The 26,686-nt window shown below is 37.9% G+C and overlaps 1 protein-coding gene across 3 annotated transcripts in view; it reads right to left on the minus strand.

Annotated features, from left to right (window-relative positions):
- The window catches only part of ICA1L (islet cell autoantigen 1,69kDa-like), a 58,894-nt gene that overhangs the window by 8,097 nt on the left and 24,111 nt on the right, over positions 1-26,686 (minus strand). For all 3 annotated transcript variants that reach the window (XR_827138.1, XM_010860991.1, XM_010860990.1), the window contains exons 4-12: positions 23,478-23,601; positions 22,112-22,310; positions 19,066-19,191; positions 17,579-17,677; positions 16,283-16,368; positions 14,312-14,355; positions 8,889-8,963; positions 4,063-4,317; positions 3,105-3,194 (exon numbers count right to left, since the gene is read on the minus strand). Coding sequence is in view for 2 of the 3 variants with exons in the window: in XM_010860991.1 (XP_010859293.1) it covers positions 3,105-3,194; positions 4,063-4,317; positions 8,889-8,963; positions 14,312-14,355; positions 16,283-16,368; positions 17,579-17,677; positions 19,066-19,191; positions 22,112-22,310; positions 23,478-23,601 (1,098 nt within the window). In the remaining variant the exon portion in view is untranslated. The remainder of the gene's footprint in view (positions 1-3,104; positions 3,195-4,062; positions 4,318-8,888; positions 8,964-14,311; positions 14,356-16,282; positions 16,369-17,578; positions 17,678-19,065; positions 19,192-22,111; positions 22,311-23,477; positions 23,602-26,686) is intronic.

Raw genomic sequence — 26,686 nt, forward strand, 5'->3', positions numbered from 1 at the left:
GTCAGAATAAACTAGTAAAGGATTTCATTGATGAGTCAATGCTTGTTGCCAAGTTTTCACATCCCCTGAATTGTATCCTTGAATGTGTATTAATTAATAGTTGGTATATAGTAAAAAATAAGTAGTGGCCTTGGTGTTAGTAACTTTAGACCCTTAAGGTAATAAATTCTTTCTTTGTTGTAAGCCCATTACACATCCGCCCTATAGGAATGCAATTTTATCTTTGGAAGATGGTGCCAAACCTTAAAATAATTACTCTTAGAGAAAATAAGTCTTTGTTGATAAGTCCTTGTCAAGAGTCATAAAATGTTAGTAGACCTTCTGGCCAGAAGATGATGTAAATCACCTAAACCATTTGTATACGATAAATTTGCAGGAAAGAAACCTTGGTTTTTGATAAGAATCAAAGACTGCTGACTTTGCATCCCCTATTATCCTCTGTGTGTAACTTAGGGTATAAAAGCCCCTGTTAAAAATAAAGCTATGGGCCTTGTTCACCAGCGCTTGGTCTCCCCATGTCATTCTTTCTTTTAACTTCCAGCTGAGTCTCCATCTGGAGCGCGGAACCCACCACGCTTACTAATTATGCCTGGGCTTCTAAGACCCACTCGAGAAGGTGTCTAGGGTGAGGCACCTTCCGCTATTCGAGAGGGCGCCTGCGGCCTACGTAAGTGGTGCAAACTTCTTGTCTTGAAGTTTTATTGGTCTCCCGCGTAAACCAAGCTACTCAGCTTCTTTTCTCCACTGAATTTTCCTACTGAGCTATCCTCATTCTATTGTTCTCTATATCTCTAATTAGCATATAAATAGTCGCCGACGCCGTCTCCCCTTCGAATACCCTGGATCAGCCGGGGCTGGTCCTCGGCACCCAGGGATGGGGGAGCCTGGTGGGCTGCCGTCTATGGGGTCGCACAGAGTTGGACACGACTGAAGTGATTTAGCAGCAGCAGCAGCAGCTTTCCTCACAGTCCAACTCTCACATCCATACATGACCACTGGAAAAACCATAGCCTTGACTAGACAGACCTTTGTTGGCAAAGTAATGTCTCTGCTTTTTAATATGCTGTCTAGGTTGGTCATAACTTTCCTTCCAAGGAGTGTCTTTTAATTTCATGGCTGCAATCACCATCTGCAGTGATTTTGGAACCCAGAAAAATAGTCAGCCACTGTTTCCACTGTTTCCCCATCTATTTGCCATGAAGTGATGGGACCAGATGCCATGATCTTAGGTGGAAGAAGCCAATTGTATGGCATGTGAATTATATGTCAATAAGGCTGTTTAAAAAATGTGATTAACAGATGAGTGGATAAACAAAATGTGGTATATCCATACAATGAAATATTATTCAACTTTAAAAAGGAAGGACACCCTGTCACGCACTACAACATGGATGAACTTGGAGGACATTACGCTAAGTGGAATCAGCCAGGTACAAGAAGACAAGTACTTGCAGGACTCTGTTTATATGAGGTGTGAAGGTAGTCAGATTCATAGAAACAGAAAGTAAAATGCTGGTTACCAGGGGCTGGGAAGAGAGAACAGGAAGTTACTGTTTAACGGGTACAAAGTTTCACATTTTTCACAGCAATGTGCATATACTTTACTGAACTGTACACTTAAAAACGGCTAAGATGCTAGATTTTGTTCTGTGTTTTTACTACAATTTTTAAAAAAGTGTGGAGAGAGTGCTAGGGTTGGAAAATCATCACTTTTCACCTGTAACAGGACAGGCTGAATCAGGCAAAAAGCAAAAACGGATGCTAAACCTAAGTGGAAATTCTGACAAACAGAAAAGCAGGACGTGTCCCAGGTTTCAGTGTCTTCCCACAGACTGCTCAGTAACTGTCAGGGAGGACAGAACGAAATAGTGATCATATAGGAGAAAACCTGGACAGCTCCCTGGGTGAGTGGTCAACGTGACACCCCTAAGGGAGAGAGGGACAGCTCTGAGCTGTGAAACACTGAGAAAGGAACATCACCTATGTGTGTTCTAGTCAGGATAATCTGACTAGATATTCAGGAAAATGAACAACCTAAATTTAATTACAAGGAGACCTCAAATCAAACTGAATAAGGAGCCTTCTATTAAAAACAACAGTGGAGCAGAAAGACAATATTCTTTTAAGATGCCCATGTCCAAAAAAATCAAAAGTTGTGGAAAAATTTCAGATTAAAAGAGTCTAATGAAATATGGCAACTGAATACATTACATGACCACAGACTCCCCCTACCCCCTGCCCTGCCAGGCAGACTCAGGACAGTGCTATAAAGGACATTACTGGTCAACTCAAACATAAGATACAAATACTTAGTAGATTATAGAAACGCGTGTTAACATTTCCTAACATTACAGCCATGTTGTGGTTGTGCAAGAGAATATACCTGCTCTCAGGAAACACAAGCTGCAGCGTTTAGGAGGAAAGGGTCATGGTGCATGTAACTTACCCACAAGTGGTTCAGATAAAACAACACGTGCATTACACACACGCCTGTATAAAGCAAATGGGATAAAATGCCGACAACAGGGAAATCTGCATGAAGGTGTTCTTTGTGCCATTTTCATTTGTGAAATATTTCTGTGTGTCTGAAATTCTGTCCAATTAAAAAGTTAAGTCAACGTCAGTGACTAGGATTAATATGTATAAGATCCTGTAAGACAGGGAATGGGTCTATTTTCTATGTATATCCTACATGGTAATTACAACATGAACCAGCTCTGCAGACAAAATACAGTGAGTACTCCATATATGAAAGCAATTACTATGTACCCGGTCCTGTGCTATAAGCCTGAGTGCGTTCTCTGTCAACAGGCATCCTGTGCACACAGAGCATGTTCTATTCTAATGGCATTATCCATTATCAATAGACTTTAACACAAAACATAAAAGACTGAAGTAGAGGATGAAGTTTACCATGGCAAGCCCACAAAGTCTAGTCACTGCTTTCCACAGTGAGGGACAGCCAAATACAGCTTTCATTGTAATTCATTATTAACAAAATAATTTTTTGGACAATATGAGGCAAAGGCTATAAAATGATTCTTTTCTAAATTTACTTGAATTTGACTTATTATGATGGCAGATAATGTAAATAAGTAACTTACACTTTGTTAATTTCTTTGGACTCTGTGAAGGCACTGGCTGGTTATCAATGTGTGACAGAGGAAATTCTAATCCCCCATGGGAGGCCCAGCCTGGGGAGAGAAATAATGAATTATGCATTGTTAATCAAGTGGGAAATAACAACAGAAAAACAAGGGAAAAATATCTAATAAAAGTCCTCCAATCTTTGTACCAGGGTAATATTCCATAATATAATTAGGGTTTGGGAGACATGTTAGGTGGAGTCACAGTAACCCAGGAAACCGAACGACGTTCTAAATGGAAGAGGAGTGGGAATCTGAGACACAGGTTAGAAATGTAATTGATAGGACTTAGGAACCATTATCCAAGTGGGGAACAGTATGATTCCTAAGGCATCGGGCTGGACACAGGACGGTGGAACAGCAGGTGAGTGGAGAGACTCCCTGACATGTAAACAAAGCAGGTGGCCCTTTCCTGCTCCCAGCTTTCCACACAGCCCTCCACTCCCACCGCATTGCCCCGAAGGCTGTCATGGAACCAGCTCCGGAGTTGTTCCCTTTTCTTTTGTCATCTCTGAGCTCACAGGAAGAGAATGCATCAAGTTTTGCTAGGTGGAAGAAACAGTGTCACCTGCCCTAGGCAGGGATAACTTGGCAGATCAAGAATTTTTAAACAAGACACTGGTTTTCTATGTAGACAAGATACCTGGAAAAATCAATGAAGAAAATATGGGGTTTAGGGGAGGTGGCAGGAAAACAGCCTTTGTTTCACTCTCCTTGACAGACACCAGTGATATCTGTTGTTTTTCTTTTTTTTGTTGTTGTTGTTTTTCTTGTTGACTGGTGTGACTGAAGATTTTATCTAGCAGTACTGAAGCTAACTTTGTTTCCTTGTTGATTTCAGCATCCACATGTACCTAGTTTTGCTTCACAAATATACAGCAATTCAGGGGTATCCAAATATTGCACAGACACTTACTGTTGAAAGCTCCAGCAGCATGAAGGCCAAGGTCAAAGAGCTGTGAAGGAAGGAATCCTGCGGAGTGAGCAAGAGGCTCAGAGCCCCCAGAAGGCTCCTGGCACGTGAGACTGGCCTTGGGGCTTCCAAAGACAGCCTGGCATTCCTGGGAAGATTCACCAGCACTCCAACAACCAGGACTTAGAAGGCTGTTCAGAAACGAGAATTCCTTCTCAAAATCATCTTCCAATGAATCTACTGGCAAATCTTTTGCAACTGTTGAGTGAACATAAAAACAAAATGGCTTTTATCTTTTCAAGGAAATAAGAGTAGGATATACAGCAAATCAAGTTTGTTTCATTCTCATATTAACATAATTTTAACAAATAAAGTGATTAGAAGTTTATGTGAAGACAATTTCTAATTAGGTAGGCTACATATCAAAATTCTTAAAGAATTCTTAAAGAAATTTGTGGAAAATTCTTAAAGAAATGGGAATACTAGACCACAACTGGAGAAGGAAATGGCAACCCACTCCAGTATTCTTGCCTGGAGAATCCCAGAGAGAGAGAAGCCTAGTGGGCTGCCGTCTATGGGGTCGCACAGAGTTGGACACGACTGAAGCGACTTAGCAACTTAGCAGACCACATTACCTGCCCCCTGAGAAATCTGTATGCAGGTCAAGAAGCAATAGTTAGAGCCAGATGTGGAACAACAGACTGGTTCCAAATTGGGAAAGGAGTACATCAAGGCTGTATATTGTCACCCTGCTTATTTAACTTATATACAGAGTACATCATGCAAAATGAGCACAAGCTGGAATCAAGACTGCCAGGAGAAATACCAATAACCTCAGATATGCAGATGATACCACCCTTATGGCAGAAAGCAAAGAGGAACTAAACAGCCTGTTGATGAAAGTGAAAGAGGAGAGTGAAAAATCTGGCTTAAAATTCAACATTCAAAAAAACAAAGATCATGGCATCCAGTCCCATCACTTCATGATAAATAGACAGGGAAACATGGAAACAGTGACAGACTTATTTTCTTGGGCTCCAAAATTACTGCAGATGGTGACTGCAGCCAGGAAATTAAAAGATGCTTGCTCCTTGGAAGAAAAGCTATGACCAACCTAGACAGCATATTAAAAAGCAGAGACATTACTTTGCTGATAAAGGTGCATCTAGTCAAAGCTATGGTTTTTCCAGTAGTCCTGTATGGATGTGAGAGTTGGACTATAAAGAAAGCTGAGCGCCGAAGAACTGTGATGTTGGACTTTTGAACTGTGGTCTTGGAGAAGACTCTTGAGAGTCCCTTGGACTACAAGGAGATCAAACCAGTCAATCGTAAAGGAAATCAGTCCTGAATATTCACTGGAAGGACTGATGCTGAAGCTCCAATAGTTTGGCCACCTGATGTGAAGAAAAGACTCACTGAAAAACCCTGATGCTGGGTAAGATTGAAGGCAGAAGGAGAAGGGGACAAAAGAGGATGAGATGGTTGGGTGGTATCACTGACTCGATGGATATGAGTTTGAGCAAGCTCTGGGAGTTGGTGACGGATAGGGAAGCCTGGCGTGCTGCAGTCCATGGGGTCTCAAAGAGTTGGACATGACTGAGTGACTGAACTGAAAAATCAAAATGACATTTCACAGTGAAATTAATAGCTATAAATACTTATGTATAAAATAACTAAGCAACCACCTGTGTAAGACAGAAACTACAGGAAACACGAGGAAAAACAGAAGCTAATAATAGGAGACTATAATATACCAAGTTAAAAAACAGGCCAAGAGGACAGAAGTAAAGATGTAAAAGATCTAAACAACATAATCAACAAGTAGTTTTTTTTTTTCCAGCTATGCTGTGCAGCAGGTGAGATCTTAGTTCTCCAACCAGGGATCAGACCTGCACCCCGTGCACTGGGCATACAAAGTTTTAACCACTAGACTGCTGGGGAGGTTCTACTGTGGTTGTTTTTGAATATATACAAACCCTAATGAAAATATACCTTCTTTTGAAGCACACATTGAAAATTCATGGAAATTAGTAACTAAGGCACACACACAAATCAGTTTCTTAAAATAGAGATATTACAAACAACATGCTCTGATTATAATGAAATAAAATGAGACAATTCTTGGAGAAGGAAATGGAAACCCACTCCAGTGGGATTTCTTGCCTGGGAAATCTCATGGACAGTGGAGCCTGGCGGGCCACAGTCCATGGGGTCACAAAAGAGTCAGACATGACTTAGCAACTCAGCAACAACCACAGTCGATTATAGGCAGGTCTTTCAACTGTCGGAGGATGGGGGCCCAGAACCCCCACTGAGTTCAAGTGTCAACTGTATTTGGTCTTGTGACTCCTATATTTATGAATGAAACAAAAACTTACTAAATTAGTACCTTAAATAAAGTTTAAGGGAAAAAAATGAGACCGTTTTTTAATGAAACCAGAAACTAAAGGGCTCTTCTGCCTGCACGTTCTTAATACCTTCTTTTAAACAACTCCTGGTTGAAAGGTGAATGTAATTTCTGAAAAATAGTGATAAAGAAGACGTTTCATATCATAACCCATGGGGTATTTAAATAATAATTAATAGAAAAATCATGACTACATTTATCAATAAAAATCAAAGAGGCTTCTGGCATGACAGAATGATGAGGTCTAGGGACCTGCACATCAGTTTTTAAGTAACTGGTGAAAATAATTTTAAAATCTCTGGAAATTTTCCAAGGACATACTTCAAATGAAGAAACATTTACACAAGAACATCTATTACAATTCAGAAAGAATGAAAGACTATAGTATTTGAACTAAGAACCATTCCTTTCCACCCCCCTTTCTCAATTCAACAAGATGAAAATTTGCTCTAGTCTGGTGGGAGTCAGGGAGGGGACCAAGGAATAATTGCAAACAAGCATGAGAGAATTTGGAGGGTAATGGAAATATTCTAATTCTCAATTGTGATGGTTGCCCAACTCTATAAATTTACTAAAAGCCACTGAATTTTATACTTACAATGGGTGAATCTTATGGTATTTATATTATATCCCAATAAAACTTAAAAAATCAAGAGAGATTTTGTACAAGTCTATGCAAATAAATCTGAAAACCCAGACAAAATGAATAATTTCTGAGAACAATATAACTTATTAAAATTGGTCCCAGGACAGGTAAAAAGGTTAAACTGATCAATTTCCACAAAGAAGAAAACTAAAAAAAAAAAAATCACAGGCTGAGATATTTTCACAGGGAAATTAATATCAATGTAAACATAGTAAATAAAATATCAATAGACAATGCACAATGACAAAGCTGGATTTCTAACTGGAATCCTATTAATATAGCTCACCATCTTAATGTATTTAAGAGCAAACATCAAATAATCACTGGTAGAGATGCTGAGAAAGCTGCTGGCAAAATTCAACAAGGAGTGGGTGTGCAACCATTCCTAATAAAATCTCTTGAGAAAACAGTAATGTGTGGATACTTACCATTATAAATTATATACCTCAATCTAAAAGCTAGCATCTTAATTAATTCAGAAACAGGCACTGACACCAAGATCAGGACATGCTTGCTATTATTTCACATTGTTCTGGAGGTAGTAACCAATTTAAAAAAAGAACTTAATTACAGTCACAGGAGTTATTAAAGAAAAAACAAGACTATCTGTATTTGCTGAAGACATGATGGTTTACCTGGTAAGTTCCAGAAAATCACTCATAAAACTAACTCAAAGTATAAACAAATTTAGCAAGGTAGCAGGATACAAAACTAATATGTAAAAATCAATAGCACTTATATACACAAAATAGTAACCAATTAAAGATGAAATGGAAAGAAAATGTCATTTATAATCACAATAAAAGAAAATATTCAGAGATGATCTTAACTAGAAATGTTCAAAACCTACATAAAAAGACTATATATGAAAGCTATACAAGTAAACTTTAACAGAAAGATACCCCTTGTTTGACATCATCAACCTGTCAGTTTTCAGATTTAATGTGATCACAAAGTATCGATGAAACTTTCTTATGGAGCTAGACAATAAGCCTTTAAATAAAAAATGTGGCAATGGTACATTGACACATCTATAAGCTATAAAGAAAGTCCAGAAATTGACTCAAATACGTATAGAAATCTAGCATATGAGTGGAAGTTAATTTCAAATTACTGGGGCAAAGATGGCATTTAAAAAAATAAAGGATAGCCATTTGGAAAAATATAACATTCAATCCATTGTTCCAATACCATTTGCGTGAATAAACTCCAAATGAATTGGAGATCTAAACGTTAAAAAAAAAAAACAGACTATATAAATACTAGTAGAAAGCAGCAGCAGCAGAAAGCACAAATGAACTCCTCTAACCTGGGCTTTGCATAGGACATAAATCCAGATCCAATGAAACAAAAGATGAATAAATTTGACTATATAAAATGTTTAAATTGTTTTCATGGCAAAAAACAACTATAAGAAAAGTCAAAAGACAAATGACAAACTGGGAGAAAACATGCAACATAATTACTTGGGAGAAATGCTCAAGGTGGTGCTGACTGAGTGCCTGCACTGGTAGGTGGCAGAGATACGTGAGACAGTAAGGGGGGCAATAGTCCCTCACGTCCTCACAGTCACAGACGCTCCCACAGGGCCGAGACGTACAGAATAAACAATTATTTAATTTCCATTGTGACATGCTATGAAGTAAAAGAGTAGGATTGTATTCCTGTGAAAAGACCTATCAGATTTTCATGTTATGAAAATGAATATTAAATAAAAACTAAAGAATTTTAAATAATAAATTATCCATATATATATATAGTGAAATTATAATATACCATTTTCAGAATCAGAAAACTGAGGTGCTACAAATTCTTTTATTCCAGAATGTTTTTCCTTATGATCTTCAGTTGCTGAAACAAAAGCACATGAACGATTAAGTTGAAGAAGAAAAAATTTAGCATGCTGATTTACTATAGTAGTTTATAATAATTTAAACCCAACTGTTCAACTGACCAAATCAGATTATAATCCATATATGTAAAATTTAAAGATCTATAGATAAAAATCACATATGTATAAATATAGCAAATAATTTTATAATACCCACAAATATTGGGGTCCTCTGTTATATCCATGCCCTCTTAAAAGTTAAAAGTTTTCACATTGCATGTAATTGGCACAGTGCCTGTGCAAAACAATATGGAGGTTCCTCAAAAAAACTAAAAATAGAACTACCATATGATCCAACAATGCCACTTCTGAGTACTTTATCCAAAAAATAAAAACAAAAACCCTATTTCAAAAAGATACATGCACCCCACTATTCACTACAGCATTATTTACAACAGCCAAGACACTGAAAGAAACCAAATGCCCATCAATGGGTGAAAAAAGAAAATGCGGTTCATATACACAATGGAACGTTATTCAGCCATAAAAAGAATAAAATCTTAACATTTATGACAACATGGACGGACACTGAAGGCATTATGCTAAGTGAAATGGGTCAGAGAAAGACACATACTGTACCATCTCACTTATATGTGGTGTATCAAGAACAAACGATACCTGAGCTCATAGATTTAGAGAACAGTGGTGGTTGCCAAAGGCTGAGGTGGGGGCACAATGAGTGAAGGAAGTTAAAAAGTACAAACTATTATAAAATAAATAAGTCATGGGGATGTAATGTACAGAATGTTGATTATAGTTAGTACTTTGTTACTATTTGCAACTCCAAGGACTGCTGCAGGTCAGGTTTCCCTGTCCTTCACTATCTCCTAAGTTTGCTCAGATTCATGTCCATTGAGTCGGTGATGCTATTTACAAGCATCTCATCCTCTGCCACCCTCTTCTTTTGCATTCAATCATTCCCAGCACAAGGGTCTTTTCCAATGAGTCGGCTCTTCGCATCAGGTGGCCAAAGTATTGGAGCTTCAGTTTCAGCACCAGTCCTTCCAATGAATACTCAGGATTTATTTCCTTTAGGATTGACTGGTTTGATCTCCTTGCAATACTGCTGGTGCTGCTGCTAAGTCGCTTCAGTTGTGTCCGACTCTGTGAGACCCCATAGATGGCAGCCCACCAGGCTCCCCCGTCCCTGGGATTCTCCAGGCAAAAACACTGGAGGGGGTTGCCATTTCCTTCTCTAATGCATGAAAGTGAAAAGTGAAAGTGAAGTTGCTCAGTTGTGTCCAACTCTTAGCGACCCCATGGACTGCAGCCTCCCAGGCTCCTCCATCCATGGGATTTTCCAGGCAAAAGTACTGGAGTGGGTTGCCATTGCCTTCTCCCTTGCAATACAAGGGACTCTAAATCAAGTCTTCTCCAGCACCACAGTTAGAAAGCATCAGTTCTTTGGTGGTCGCCTTCTTTATGGTCCAACTCTCACATCTGTATGTGACTACTGGAAAAACTATAGCTTTAACAATATGGATCTCTGTCAGCAAAGGGACGTCTTTGCTTTTTAATATGCTGTCTAGGTCTGTCACAGATGTCCTCCCAAGTAGCAAGCATCTTTTAATTTCAAGGCTGCAGTGACTGTGTGCAGTGATTTTGGAGCCCAAGAAAAGAAAGTCTGTCACTGCTTCCACTTTTCCCCCTTCCATTTGCCATGAAGTGATGGGACTGGATGCCATGATCTTAGTTTTCTGATGTTGAGTTTTAAGCCACCTTTTTTACTCTTCTCTTTTACCCCCATCAAGAGGCTTTTTAGTTCCTCTTCACTTTCTGCCATAAGGGTGGTATCATCTGAGGTTGTTGATATTTCTCCTGGCAATTTTGATTCCAGCTTGTGCTGTATCCAGCCGAGCATTTTGTATGATGTACTTTGTATATAAGTTAAATAAGCATGGTGACAATATACAGCCTTGACGTACTCCTTTCCCAATTCTGAACCAGTCCTTTATTCCATGTCTGGTTCTAACTGTTGCTTCTTGACCTGCATACAGGTTTCTCAGAGACAGGGAAGGTAGTCTGGTATTCCCATCTCTTTAAGAATTTTCCACAAATAACAAAGAGTTTGTTAAGATAGACAGTCAGAGGCTTTTGCATTGTCAATGAAGCAAATGTAGATGTTTTGCTGGAATTCCCTTGCTTTCTCTATGATCCAGTGAATGTTGGAAATTTGGTTTCTTGTTCCTCTTCCTTTTCTAAACCTAGCTTATACAGTTAGTAATACTTTCAAATACTGCATATTTGAAAGCTGCTAAGAGAGTAAATCTTAAAAGTTTTCATCACAAGAAAAAAATGGTCACTGTGTATGAGGATGGATATTAACTAGACTTATTGTGGTGATCATTCTGCAATATATACATATAGCAAATCATGTGTACACCTGAAACTAATACAGTTTTATGTCAATTATACCTCAGTATAAGTAACAAGTGTACAACAGACTGATTTGCAATTTTTAAGTTATGCTCCACTTATAATTATTATAAAATATTGACTATATTCCCTGTAGTTTATTTTATACATAATTGTTTATATCTCTTAATCCCTTGGCCTTATTTTGTCCTTCCTCCCCTCCTTGTCCCTGATGGTAAATACTAGTTTTCTCTATATCAGTAATTCTGGGTTTTTTGTTGTTGTTATGTTCAACAGTTTATTTAGCTTATCATATAAGCAACATTATATAGTATTTGTCTTTCTCTGACCTATTTCACTTAGTTCATCCATGTTGTTGGAAATAGCAAATTTTCATTCTTTTTTGTGACTGAATAGTACTCCTATATGCACACCACATATTCCTTATTTATTTTCATCTGTTGATGGACAGTTATTGCTATGAACAATGGGATATGTGTATCTTTTCCAGTTACTGTTTTGGGGATTTTTTTCAGATATATATACCCATCAGTGGAATTGCTTGCTCATATGGTAATTTTATTTTTAGTTTTTGGGAAACCTCTATACTGGTTTTCATTATGCCTGCACCAATTTACATTCCCACCGGCAGTGTAGGAAGTTTCCCGTTTCTACACATTTTCACAGGTATTTATATTTGTAGTCTTTGTGGTGACAGCCATTCTGACAGGTGTGAGATGATGTCTCATTATAGTTGTATTTATTTTTAAACAGTTGTTTGGCTGTTTCAAGGCCTTAGCTGGAGCACACAGGAGTGTCAATCTTCACTGCAGCACGTGGGATCTTTAGCTGTTTCATGTGGGATACAGTTCCCTGACCCAGTATTGAAACCAGGCCCCCTGCATTGGGAGCACGTCTTAGACGCTGGATCATCAGGGAAGTCCCTCGTTATAGTTTTAATTTGCATTTCTCTGATGATTAATGGCGTTGAGCATATTTTCATGTTCTGGTTGGCCACCTGTATGTCTTTGGAAAGATGTATGTTCAGGTCATCTGCCCATTTAGGTTGTCTTTTTGATCTTGAGTTGTATGAGCTGTTTATATATTTTGGATAATAATTTCTCATAGGTCATATCATTTGCCAATTTTTGTCCCATTACACAGGCTGTCTTTTGATTTTGTCAATGGTTTCCTTTGCTGTGTGTGCAAAAACTTTTAAGTTTAATTAGGTCCCATTTGTTTATTTTTGCTTTTATCTCCTTTGATTTAGGAGAAAGATCCAAAAGAAAATTTTGCTATTTATGTCGAAGAGTGTTCTACATAGGTTTTCTAGGATTTTCATGGTTTCTAGCCTTACATTTAGGTCTTTAGTCATTGTGAGTTTATTTTTGCCATGTATAGTAACATGGATGGATTTGGATGGTATTATACTAAGTGAAATAAGTCAGACAGAGAAAAACAAATGCTGCATATCATTTAGATGTGGAATCTACAAAACAGAATAGACTCGTGAATGTAACAAAAAGGAAACAGACTCGCAGATACAGAAAACAAACCAGTGGTTACCAATGGGGAGACGGAAGAGGGAAGGGCAACTTTGGGATAGGAGATTAAAAGATACAAACTATTATGTATAAGATAAGCTAGAAGGATATTATATAACAGTTTATATAATAGTATAACACAGGGAATATAGCCAACAATATCTATAAATGGAGCATAACCTTTAAAAAGTGTGATCACTCTGTTGTATATCTATAACATATAATATTACATCAACTGTACTTCAACAAAAAGGGGACATAACTACTGATACAGCAGGCTTTAAAAGATAAAATAATACTATAAGTGGATATTGAAACTACAACAATGCCCATTATATTTCATTTATGTTGGTTAAAAAATATTCTCTAATTGGATACAGGATTATATATGCACAATTAGATAACATTTAGAACATATGTTTGATGGTATGTTAGATATATAGAGCTCATGACTATTGTAGTCTTTAGTTTCTTTTATCAGTATGGTCTGTATTTATGTGCATGCTTAAAAAATATTGGACACCTACTATGTGCTACATAGTTTATAAATATATCTAGCATCCTGCCAGGTAGGAGTGTATGAGTCATTTTTCTGAAGAGAAATATGAAAAAGGCATAAATGACTCATTTAAAAAAAAAAGTTAGCCTTTAAATCCAGATTTTTATGGCTCCATAGCTACAGTAATTCATATATATGTTGATTGTACATATAATGTATATTTATTTTAAAATAACATAAATTTAAATATGAGAATAATTTTTGAAACAATCATACTGCCCTGTGAAATGAATATCTACACTAAAAGCAATTGTCTCTAAGAAGGCCAGAATTCCCTAAAGAAGAAAATTGGACACTCTAATTATGATTGCCTGAAAGCTAACTCATTGCCAAGCACAGCCTCCAGTTCCACCCGAGCAGGAAGCCTGGACTGAGACCCTGGGCGGCTGCAGAGCAAATCCTACCACCTGCCCAGGCAGGGAAGCAGGTGAGCAGTCCCACCCAAGAGGGGAGCGTGGTCCTCGGCCCACCTGACCAGGATGCCTTAAAAGTGACCCTGGGGAGCCTCAAGCCCAGCTTACAGTACTGCCCAGCACCACATCCCAAATTAAATATAGTAACTATGTGAGGTGATGGATGTGTTAACTAGTCTAATGGTGAAAATCATTTTGCAATATATACAAGTACCAAATCACCCAATCGTACACCTTAAACTTAGAGTGTTACATGTCAATTACAACTCCATAAAGCTGTTGTAATGCGAACTCAGAAGGGTTTGTACAGAGACATAAAGCGACTTAACGTTTTTTAATTAAATGGATATTAATACAATCTCTCTGAAAAGGCTGCAACGAGCTGTTTTCACATTTGTATGTGGTCATTTCACATTTTAATGAATCTACCATCTTACCTGGTTCACTTCCCAAGTTCACTTCCTCATCTGACAAAACTAACCTAAAGTAAAACAGAAAAATGAAAAGATTTTGGTTAAAATACACTGGGGACTCATACTCTACAAACAGTTCTGTATGGCTTAAAAAGTTTTTTTTTTTTTAAACTGAGGAGGCAGTTGTCTGGTAGATCTCCTAAAATCTGAGACGAATCTTTTCTAGAGCTACACAGACTGTAAAAATAACCTTTCACCTCTTATTCTTTCAATGCATTTATACTGAGATTGACTAAAGCACCAGGTACCATGTTCAGCATAGTGAGCACCGTGTGAAATACCACACAGAGAACATCTGTCACCAAAGCCGTCGAGTATGAAGTTTAAACTGTTTTCAAGCATTAAAAGGTTTTTGCTCAAGAATTCTTGGCAAGTAAAGTATTGAGAGGTTGGGGTTGACACGTACACACTGCTGTATTTAAAACAGATAACCAAAATAAATAAATAAATAAATAAAACAGATAACCAACAAAGATTTACTATTTAAAAAAATTAAAAATTTTTAAAAAGAGATTAAAAAAAAAGAGTGCTTGGGAACTACAGGGAATGAAGAACTGTAGAAAAAATGGAGTACTCTATTTTGAACAAGAAATTGATGGTTACATTTGGCTAAAATAAGACACATTTGGCTAAAACATTCTCGACCAAAACTAATTTTGGAAAGTGTTATCATCCATCTGGTATAATAATTTTAAAAAATGAGATAAAGAAAGTTTTATCTTTTTTTTTTTTCGGCTGTACCAAGCGGCATGTGGGATCTTAGTTCCCAGACCAGGAATGGAACTCATGCATCCTGCGTTGGAAGCACAGAGTCTTAGCCACTGGGTCACCAGAAAAGTCCCGAGATACAGAACCATTTTTCATAATTCTTGGGGTATAAACTCACAACTCTAGTGTTGGTTTTTTTTCTAATAAGCCTTTAAAGACACTTAAAAGCAATACAATATTTATTTGCAAATCCCACAGAAATAAACCTACAGAACAAATGGATAGTTTGATATGGAATGAAATGTTCAACAATAGTATACCTAGATTGTGTTTTAAACATTTTGGACAGAAGAGAGGGTTGAGGTGCTTTGGAACCTGTTAGTTAACGTGAAAGGCAGCTTTCATAATGCTGAAGATGGGTGAGGAGATTTCGAATAAAACTTCCATAAAATGTGATAACAAATATAGCTACTAAATTAATAAACAATGTACAATTTAAAGTCTCAATATATGTAACTAAGTTAATACATTTAATTCATATCTATACATTTGATTACTTAATCTATATTCTAAAACATTGTATATCCAAGGTGGTTAAAAAATTTTTTTTTGTTTGGATATCCCCCTGGGGAAAAGAGTGAAATGCCTATATTTCAGATCACCTTTCACTCAACAATATAGTGTTGTCATTGTTTGGGCCTATTTCTGGGTTCATCATTATACTCAGCGCAATCTAGTTAAAATGACAAGTGGCAGGTCTGCAAGGAAAAGAAAGGTAACATGTCACTACAGGGAAACGGGCAACATGAAGGATGAGCACAGCAAGGGCCTCCCTTTCTAGGGAACCAATCCCAGTCCCCTCGGTGTTGTCTTGGAGACAAACTGTCACCAGCTTCCATCTCATAGCTACCAACACCTAGCTCTTTCTTTTTCAAGCAGTCCCTTCTGGGATTCACTAGAGACAGGCTCTTAGTATAAGACCCAGTCTCCTACACTAAATAATTTGGGATTATCACCCAACTGTTCTGTATTCCTATCACCAACTTTGCCTGCCATGCCAAAACTGGGGCAAGGGGTAAGTTTCAGAGCAGATGTCTAACGTTAACTGGAAAGATGACATAGAAGTATTCAGTATTGGTAAACCAGAGAAGAAACAACTCTTTACAAATATATAATACAATGGTATCCACAACTTCATAGCACGATCTGTAACTTTTGTCTGCTCACCTATTGAGGTTTTCAGGGAGAGAACTGTCTTCTCTTCGTTCTTCCTTGTGGTCTTCAGTAAGCTTCATTGGAGTGTCTTGTAGTTGCTAAGGATAAGAAATTTAGTGTTAAGTAAGTGGGAGGAATCTTTTTCTCTCTTTGTGCAAACAAAAATGAGAATAAAAATTCTAAAGAACAATATAAAACAGGAAGAGTTCTGAAGTCAAGAGTGGGAGATGTATGCTGTATAATTTGACCCGAGCCCTGCGTCCTTTGTATCCTGGCTGCCCGTGGCCATGACACACACTGTGGACTAGTCACAGGGTCCTCCACGCTAAGATACGCCACAGAAGACCTCACTGTGTTGCCAGCCAGCACTGTGATGCTCTAAATACAACTAAAGATTTTCAGTTTCAAGTCTGAGCTGAAATTGGATATGAAAGTTGCCTAAATACACAGTATGTTATCCAGTAAAACATTAACACAGAAAAGTAAAAAACCAAAACACACACAACAACAACAACAAAAAAACAAAAAATCCCCAAATCTATTAGATTGGAAGATGCTATGTCAGGACCTGACTTAAAAATAAAAATCTACACCAAGCCCCAGTAACACACGGTTATAGAATATGAACCCATCACAAACATCACATCCAGCTTAGGCAAACTTAACATTTTCAACTTCTACTGAAAATAAAGCAGAATGATTAGTTCAAAGGAACTGAAACGTGGCCTACTAGAATGGATGAAAGGATTAGCACAGTGCATCTCTGCTGGGTAAGCCACACACACAGAAAGTTCACAGGAAGAGTACGTTTTACATGTAGGTGTTATGGAAAGAGCTGACCTAATTCGGTACTCCTCAGCAGCAATCACACATACATAATGACCAAAACTGGCATAATGGTACCGTGGATCACGTCTATGACATAAGTGTAAAAGGAAAGCAAAGAGACTTTAACTCCTAAAACTGTAATGTCATTTTTGAAAACACATGACCACTTTCCATCACCTGTTTCTCTTTCCATTACCTTTTCTTTTTGCATTTTAATTTTTTTTACTTTTTCTTTTATTCCCTTCTCCCCCACTCTACTGATATCATGAGCCCACCAGCAGCGTGCCCATGTATTTGTTTAGTGCTGCTGGCAGCATTTGGAATCTGGGAACTTCATAAAAATGACTAACTGAAAGAGTATAAAAAAATGATTCCCAGTGTTTTGTAAGTTTGAAATTAGGCTTAGCAAAAAGCAGTCTCAAGGTTATCGTCCAGATGAAGTGTCATATATCTAAGAAAAGAGCACTGAAGGGAACGTACCTTGAGAGCTACAAAGTCGTATGGATGAAGGCCTATACAGGTCCCATGAATCTGGGACATCATTCGAGCTGTTTTCTCCCAGAATCCAAGCAGTGTTCTCTGTAGAGAAAGAAACGGTGACACTACAGTCTTGCTTCCTCTCCTTTTTTCAGTGCTACTTTTCCTCGCTATCGTAGACAAATAGTTGTTGTCAAATAACAAGAAGTAGGATCTAAAATCAATTTCCAGGTCTGGGGAGCCCGAAAGCTCTGTAAACAGTAACTGCACAAGGACTGGCACTGTGTCTGCACGTGTGTGCACCCGTGTGTGTGCAGCACTGACACATAACCGGAGCAGCTCGGGAGGAACTGCAGCCAAGAGAACGATGCTGGCCGATGAGAACACCTTCCGAGGGACCCAGGAGAAAAATGTTCAAAGCACCAAAATATCATATTTGCATCAGAGGTGTATGTGTAAACTTTTATGTTGGTAAGCATGTATAAAACTTTATTAATTGGAGTAAAATAATTTGTACCATTAAATTTGGACTTTCATTTAGGGCTCAAGAAAGATTTGTCAAAAAAAAAAATGCGTTATCAAGCTAACTCAAGTAATTGTACATTTTCCTCGCTGCTTCAAGGTTCCTGTTCAAAGTGAGGAGGTGAGTGAGGAGAACAAGGGAGAGCTGGGTAACAGCCACGGTGTTCCCGGCATGATGCGACACAGATCACCACGTGCTTTTATTTTCAAGTGTCACTTGTCTTGATTCTTAAATCTCACAGAATTGAACTGAAGTAGGCAGATTCCTTAAAAGCAGCATCGAATGCCATTTCTTTTAGTTTATTATCATTCTCCTATGCAAAAGTTTATTCTATTTTGCCACTGACGGATAAAATCAGTAACTGTTACCTGTTAATATCTAACTTACTCACTGTATGCTATTTACGTGTGACTTGGAATAAAGTAAACACAAATGTAATCTCCTTCTGAGATGACAGTGGTATGGAATGATGATCTGGCAGAACTGAACATAAGACTTAGAAAACCTAAGTTTTTAAGCCCAACACTGCCATTTCCTTTAAGTATCATTTAATTTTCACTTTCCTCATCCACCAATGGTAGAAAAGTGTTAAACTTTTGGGTCACAGCATCTTTGCTTCAAATAAAATTGTGTGTAGAATTAGTTCAAAGTGGAGCATCTCTGAATGAACCAGGCTAAGAGGCCTTGAATCCTGACTCCTCTCAAGCTCCTAAATGTCTGTCTGTCTCTCCTTCCTAGGATATCAAAGGGAATAACATGAAGCTACAGGAGCAGGTAATCGCTAAAGTCTTTTCCAGTCTAGTATTCTATGATTCTGAATGTCATAACCTTAGTAAGTCAAGTTTAACAAAATCAAAGGAATCTGATCAATTATACAATTTTTTTGCACCCTTTAGACAGCTTTTAAAAAGGAATCTCACCACTCATCTTTTTACTGCAAGGATATGCTGACCATGGAGGTGGGTACCTGGTAGGTAGCAAGTGAATGAGACAACATGTTGCAGCGACTAGCTCCAAGTAAATCCACTTTTTGACAAACATCCATCTTTAACTTGTCAAAAGAAGTTTTGCTATTTCTCACTTGGATCTGTACCTGCAACCACAAAAATGTAGCTTATTAATACTTCTAATATAGAAATAAACATACCACACAGGTTCATGATACATGTTTTCAGACACATGAAATTATAACAAAGAAGATTCTCCTTCCCTGAATTAGTATTTCATGATTCATTGAAAAGATTTTGCCTATTTTTGGTAACTGTGGGAGATTCTTTCCACCAGGTATTTTTATGCTGAGAAACTATGTGACGAAAGACAGAAAAAAAAGTATAAAACTAAGAAGAAAAAACAGATTCCAAGTAAAAAGAAACATCCAAAACTACTGATAGATAATATTTAGCTAAGAAATAGTAGAAGAATAAATGGAAAGGGAACATAGTTAAAGTGTTATAAAGCATTAATAATAGCTCTGAATCATACAGATGTATTTATGAACTTAAATATAGGCTTATATTTCTTACACATAAGGTGAGTCATTTGTCAGTAAGTCATGTGAATATTCAACTTTAAATGTACTCATTCATTCAACGAATACTTAAAAGGTATCTATTATGTGCCAGGCACTGCTCAAGGAACGGGGATACTGTGGTGAACAATGTTCTTCGCCACCATCCCTGAGTGAGGGGGCACAGGAAAAAAAAGGAAATAAATATATAAGATGATCTCAAGTCACAAGATAGCATATGCATGAAACAGAACTGAGCAACAACTTTTGGTAAGATGTCAGCAAAGCCATTGATGAGCTCAATGCATGATGTCTGAACTGGGACAGGAGGACAATGAGCGGATGAGCGGACCATGCTAAGACACTGAGGAGAGCCTGCTAGACCCAGGGAAAAGGAAAGACAAGTTCTAGGTATGGGGGGGTGTCTGCAGAAAGGGAAGGAATGGGGTAGAGCATATTCCTTCCTTAAGCACAGAAAGTAAGTATGAGATGTGGCTGCAGAGGGCCCAGGGAATGGAGTGTGCAGGGCTATGTGGGCCTAGATAGGAGGTGTGGATCCTATTCTTTCTGTTTAATTGAAGTGAAATTCACATAACATGAACTTAACCATTTTAAAACTGTACAATTTAGTGACATCAGTGCACTCACACTGTTGTGCAAGCACTCCCTTGGATTGTATCTGTCAAGGATTATAAAGGGGATAGAATGTCAGGTTGACTGAGGCCACGTGTCCACCTACTGCCCATGTCTCTTGGAGAAATCAATGAGGCAAAGCACTTGTAACAGCTAGTAGAAAGATTCCATCTATATTAAATCTAAGTATAAATTATTACAGCTACTTTAAATATTTATAAAATGGAGTGAGTACATTTAAAAAAAATATTTATTTGGCTGCAGCGGGTCTTAGTCATGGCACGAGTGATCTTTTAGTTCAGGCACGTGTGATCTTTTAGTTCAGGCACGCAGCATGCGAACTCTTAGTTGGGACATGTGGGATCTAGTTCCCTGACCAGGGATGGAACCGAGGCCCCCTGCATGGAGAGCATGGAGACTTAGCCCCTGGACTACCAGGGAAGTCCCAGAGTGAATGAATTTCACTATTTATGTATGGTAAATTCAGGGGATACAATTTATAATAAATAGATTATTTAGCTTATTTAACTAATATGCAGAGCACATCATGTGAAACGCCAGGCTGGATGAAGCACAAGCTGGAATCAAGATTGCTGGGAGAAATAATCAAGAATCTAAGATACGCAGATGACACCACGCTTATGGCAGAAAGCGAAGAGCAACTAAAGAGCCTCTTGATTGAAAGAGGAGAGTGAAAAAGTTGGCTTAAAACTCAACATTCAGAAAACTAAGATCATGGCATCCGGTCCCATCACTTCATGGCAAATCAATGGGGAAACAATGGAAACAGTGAGAGACTTTATTTTCCTGGGCTCCAAAATCACTGCAGATGGTGACTGCAGCCAGGAAATTAAAAGATGCTTGCTCCTTGGAAGAAAAGTTATGACCAACCTAGACAGCATATTAAAAAGCAGAGACATTGTTTTACCAATGAAGGTCTGTCTAGTCAAAGCTATGGTTTTTCCAGTAGTCTAATATGGATGTGAGAGTTGGACTATAAAGGAAGCTGAATGCTGAAGAATTGATGCTTTTGAACTGTGGTCTTGGAGAAGACTCTTCAGAGTCCCTTGGACTGCAAGGAGATCCAACCAATCCATCCTAAAGGAAGTCAGTCCTGAATGTTCATTGGAAGGACTGATGCTGAAGCTGAAACTCCAATAGTTTGGCCACCTGATGTGAAGAAATGACTCACTGAAAAGACCCTGATGCTGGAAAAGACTGAAGGCAGAAGGAGAAGGGGATGACAGAGGATGAGATGGTTGGTTAGCATCACTAACGTGATGGACATGAGTTTGAATAGGCTCCAGGAGTTGGTGATGGACAGGGAAGCCTGGTGTGCTGCAGTCCATGGGGTCGCAAAGAGTAAGAAATGAGTGACTGAACTGACTGAACTGATATGTTCACACACACAGTTGCTTTAAAAGTTTGTGGTGTGCTGCAGTCCATGGGGTTGCAAAGAGTAAGAAATGAGTGACTGAACTGGTATGTTCACACACACAGTTGCTTTAAAAGTTTGTGGTCAAACTTATGTATTGTGGCAGAATGAAAAATTTGATAACCTTCACTTATTATTAATAATCACTTTACATGAGTTTTCACTTAAGTACTTTCCCTACTTAATGAATGACTTTCCTCCTGAAAACCACTCCTAAAAGCCCAGGTAAGCAATATTTGAAAGGCAATTATATCTATTACGCCAAATAGTGGGGGGGGGGGGGAAGTGCGTGACAACTTTTTATATTTACTTCAACTGGAGATTTCCAAGCAATTTAAGAATTTGTAATATAACACATTTTCCAAAACTAGTCTGATGTTTTATGCTCTTAAGTTATTCTGTAGAGGTTCAAAAAAATAAAAGGATGTATTTTCATACTTTTCGGAACTTTTCCACTTGTTTTAAGGTGTCTGGGTCCAGTTCTTGAGATACATCTTTCATCCACAGCAGGGCTCCTCTGTATTCTGTGCGCGCCTGCTCCATCCGATTAATTGTCGTCAAGGTATCAGATATCGCCCTTTGACTGAATGTTGCTACTTCTTGCTGAAGTCGAGACAGGGGAGTATACAGGGCCAATCTAATGACAGAGAGGTAAAAATCAGAGGAATGTACATCCCACAAGCAAAATAAAGACAACCATAAAGCAGAATTTGCTGTCAAGATGAGTCTATAAACAGGAAATTATTAAGATGCCTAAGAAAATTAGAAAGCAATAAGGCTCATACAGCTAACTCTGAATTGTTAATATAGGTAATGTTCATATTTCTCCTTTTTCTTCTTTTAGGGAATACATCATTTTTGCAACATTTTGGGATGTTTACCATGTATAAATGATCTGCCAAGTAAATCTGCCACTTAGAAAAGAATTTCATGAGTAAATGAGATCCTGTATTTATAAAGCATGTTCCTATAAGCAGAAAGTTGGGGTTTTTTTTGAAAAATTGAAGGAAAATCTGGGTGTTAGAAAAGTAGATAAAATGCTAGATGAGCTAATGAGGACAAAATCCATAGCATCTGAGGATGAGAACAAGAGAAATAAAGGACTTAAGAAACATAAGTCAAACCCAGTTTCTCTATCTGCTTCTGACTCTGACTTAGTGAATGGAGGGACTTGTATTTCATGTCCCTCGATCATCTCCTTAAAGATGGACTTTTGCACTAATGTGGTGTTTCAGCATAAAGCCACTTAAGTTATGCAATGCCATTTACAGGTCTGATAAAGCCTGCTTTTATTTTTCTCTAAAAAAAGGAAATATGTTGGCTGAATTTAGTAATTGCAGAGGATTCTTTGTAACAAGTATCTTTATGCTAAAAAGTTATAAAATAATAAATGTAAAGTATGTAATTAAGAAAATATTTCCTCTGCTTAAAAAGACATGTTCCAATGTACTCATAGATGGTACAGCATCCAAAAAGTGAAAAAAAAAATATATATATATATACACATACTTAAATTTTAGCCATTGGTTGCCTCTATTTCACTAAACCACTTAAGAAATTTAAATACAGGCCTAAAGGCTATTTCCAGGAATTAAGCAACCTATGAATATAAAATTTTAAGTAATGATTTTAAGTACAAAATAAGAGTTAGGCATCAAAACAGTTATATACTGCAATATACAATTCTTCTCTTTTAACCTTCCACTGGAATCAAGAGAAACCTTAAAATATTTAAATTTAGTTACATACATCAAAACTGTCATACTGACTATACAGTTAAAGATGATGCAAAACCATGATAAACCTTTGCTTGGCTGAAGAACAGAGTGCCTTGCCAGTGGCATCCATCATTTTCCCAGCCTGCGTTGTATCCCGTTCTGCTTGGAACTTTAAAAAGAGCCCTAGTTCGTTTTCTTCCTCCGATATAACTAGGGGAAAAATTACAGTATAGTTCATTGTTTCATTTCATCATTTGTTTAAAACACACACATATACAACTAACATTCTCACAGCAATAATTCTCTATACTTAACAATTACTTAGGGGCAGGAGGAGAGAGACTTGTTTTTAAAATGTAAATTCCTGGGCTCTGTTTCCACAGACTTTGATTTTACAGGTCTGAGGATCTGCCTTTTTTTTTTTTTTTTTTAAACAAGAATTCCAGATGGTTCTGATCAGTGACTCCATAGACTTCACTTTGGGAGAGACTGATCTTTAGTGGAAAAAAAAAAAAAATTCCAAAATGATAAAACCACAGATGACACATTTTCAAATGTGCAGAGATGCATATTAGGATCATTAGCACTTATAAAGTATTTGGTGGCCTATTTAAACTTATTCTTGTCTCCCATCCTGGCTTCATCGTCTATGTTCAGTACCACAGATTCACAATTGCCCACAATTTTGCTGCTAAAACCCTAAAAGTTGTCACATAGTGCAATACTACTCAAAGTGTGGTCTGTGGACCAGTGCTGGCCAGGGTAGTCCAATGGTCTGATCTGTGGACCATTTGCTACCAGCTTGCGACAAATACTCACACTAAGATACCATTAAGAAACTTTTACCTGTTTGACTATCTTATATCTGTTGACTCTAATCACCAAAAAGTATGCTTATATTTGTGCATGTCTTCTTCAATTTTGTTTTTCTAAAAATTTTTTATTGTATTTTCAAAAGTGTCAGCTGACGACAGATTGAAAATAAAACAATGACCCTTCACCACAAAGTTTTAGAAGTACTGATCTAGTGGAAGATGACTTTTCATCACAATAAGACCAACAGGTGAGGGGAGCCCATAAAGTGTTCACACTGTGAGCTTAAAGTGAAAAACATGACAAATGTCATGACTCATTTCACTCTAGTTTACTGATGGAAAAACTGAAGTTAAACACTGAAAGGGAAGTCCCTTGAGTCCCTCTGAAGCAGCAGGGGAACTCGGGCCTTCTCACCTGCTAGCTGCCCCCTCACTGGTCCTCCCACTAGTAGTGCCTACAAGGAAGTCCCTAGGAGGGCATGTGGTGTTTGAGAGAGGGCGTCTACACATCTGTAGTCTCGTCTGAAAAAAACATGTGCTGTTTTATAAACAGTTTGCCTGATCAAGAGTGGATTGGATCTGAGGAATCTTGTTAATATTCCAATTACTTCAGAGATGTACCAGTTACACATTTCCTCTGAATCAGAACTTCATAAAATTCATAAAATATACCTCAATGAAAACTACTAGAAAAAGATATTAATTTGTAGATGATGATCCGGAAAAGCCTCACAAAACATGGACCACCTCCTTATCAAATATCAACTGAACAGTAACCGTAATTGAGCCTCACCCTTATCAGTGCAGAAAGGGAAGGAGATGAAGCTGAGTCTGTGCTGATTTGGTGCTGAGACCTGATGCCAAAACCCACCGAGACCCTACTCCTATGTGTCCTTCCCCAGTCAAGAGATTCTCATAAAGGTTTACAGTGCTGGAAGAATCTATGCAATGGTCTGATGTTAGTCTCAACAGAAGATCTATTAACCAAATAGTCTTCAAGAAATCACACAGTTATATACAATCTTAAAGAGAAAGCTATGACAAACCTAGACAGCATATTAAAAAACAGAGACATTACTTTGCCAACAAAGATCCGTCTAGTCATAGCTATGGTTTTTCCAGTAGTCATGTATGGATGTGAGAGTTGGACCATAAAGAAGGCTGAGCGACAAAGGATTGATGCTTTTGACTGTTGTGTTGGAGAAGATTCTTGAGAGTGCCTTGGACTGCAAGGAGATCAAATCAGTCAATTGTAAAGGAAATTGGTTCTGAATATTCATTGGAAAGACTGATGCTGAAGCTCCAGTACTTTGGCCACCTGACGTGAAGAGCTGACTCATTAGAAAAGACCCTGATGCTGGGAAAGATTGAAGGCAAGAGGAGAAAGGGACGACAGAGGATGAAATGGTTGGACGGCATCACCGACTCAATGCACATGAGTTTGAGCAAGCTATGGGAGATGGTGAAGGACAGGGAAGCCTGGTGTGCTATAGTCCATGAGGTCGCAGAGAGTTGGACACGACTGAGCGACTGAACTGAACTGGAACATTTCAGGATAAGGAGATGTACAGATATAGATTTTATCATATACTTTCTCTTTATTGTTGTTCACTCAGTCGTGTCCGACTCTTTGCGACCCCATGGACTTTAGCACACCAGGCTTCCCTGTCTTCAGGCTTCCCTGAAATGCTCTACCAGCGTGCTAAATGATCTGGTGATTCCAGGACAAAATGCAGGATGCACAAACTGGCCAGTGTTTCTTTACATTTCCATTTCTATCACAGAACTCCCTTGGTCCAATGACTGCTTGATTCAATGACTCCCTTGGTCCATTTTACTGCTTGGTAAAATATTTAAGGTCCTTAGCAATCTGACTGGAACCTTCCTTTGCTCGTATATCACCCTATTATTCTCCATTACAAACTCTTCTGTCATGCTTCTCACCCTTCAACTTTATTCCCTTGACTCTGACTCCCTTTTTTCCCCACATATTCAACTTCTATAAACCCTTTGAGTTTTACTTCCATTCCCATCTAAGTAGCTGCCAATCTCTCTAATACAGTTATTTTTCACTCCAAGAGAATTCAGAGGCATGTCTGCATCACAATCCTGAATTCAATTACATACTATTCTTTGTCTCTTATTTTATTACAGAAAGTTGTTTCTCCAACTGTTTCCTGGGGAAAAATACATAGTTTTACACATGGCAGGCACTAAAAAAATTATCATGCTATAATGGATTTCTTGCCTTAATGGACAATATATGAACTTTGATTATCAACTTTTGATACTAATTTACATTGCTGCACAAAGAAATCATTCATTGAGCAAATATGCACTGCACATGGACTATATGCTAGACACTGTTTCAAGGCTAGGAGATACAGAAATAAACACACAAGTTTCTATCCTTAAGGAGAGCATATTCTAGTGGTGGTAAGAAAAACAACAGATAAAATATACAGAACATTGAATACTGT

Source organism: Bison bison, unplaced genomic scaffold (assembly GCF_000754665.1).
Source record: "Bison bison bison isolate TAMUID 2011002044 unplaced genomic scaffold, Bison_UMD1.0 scf7180017864471, whole genome shotgun sequence".
Classification (NCBI taxonomy): Eukaryota; Metazoa; Chordata; class Mammalia; order Artiodactyla; family Bovidae; genus Bison; species Bison bison.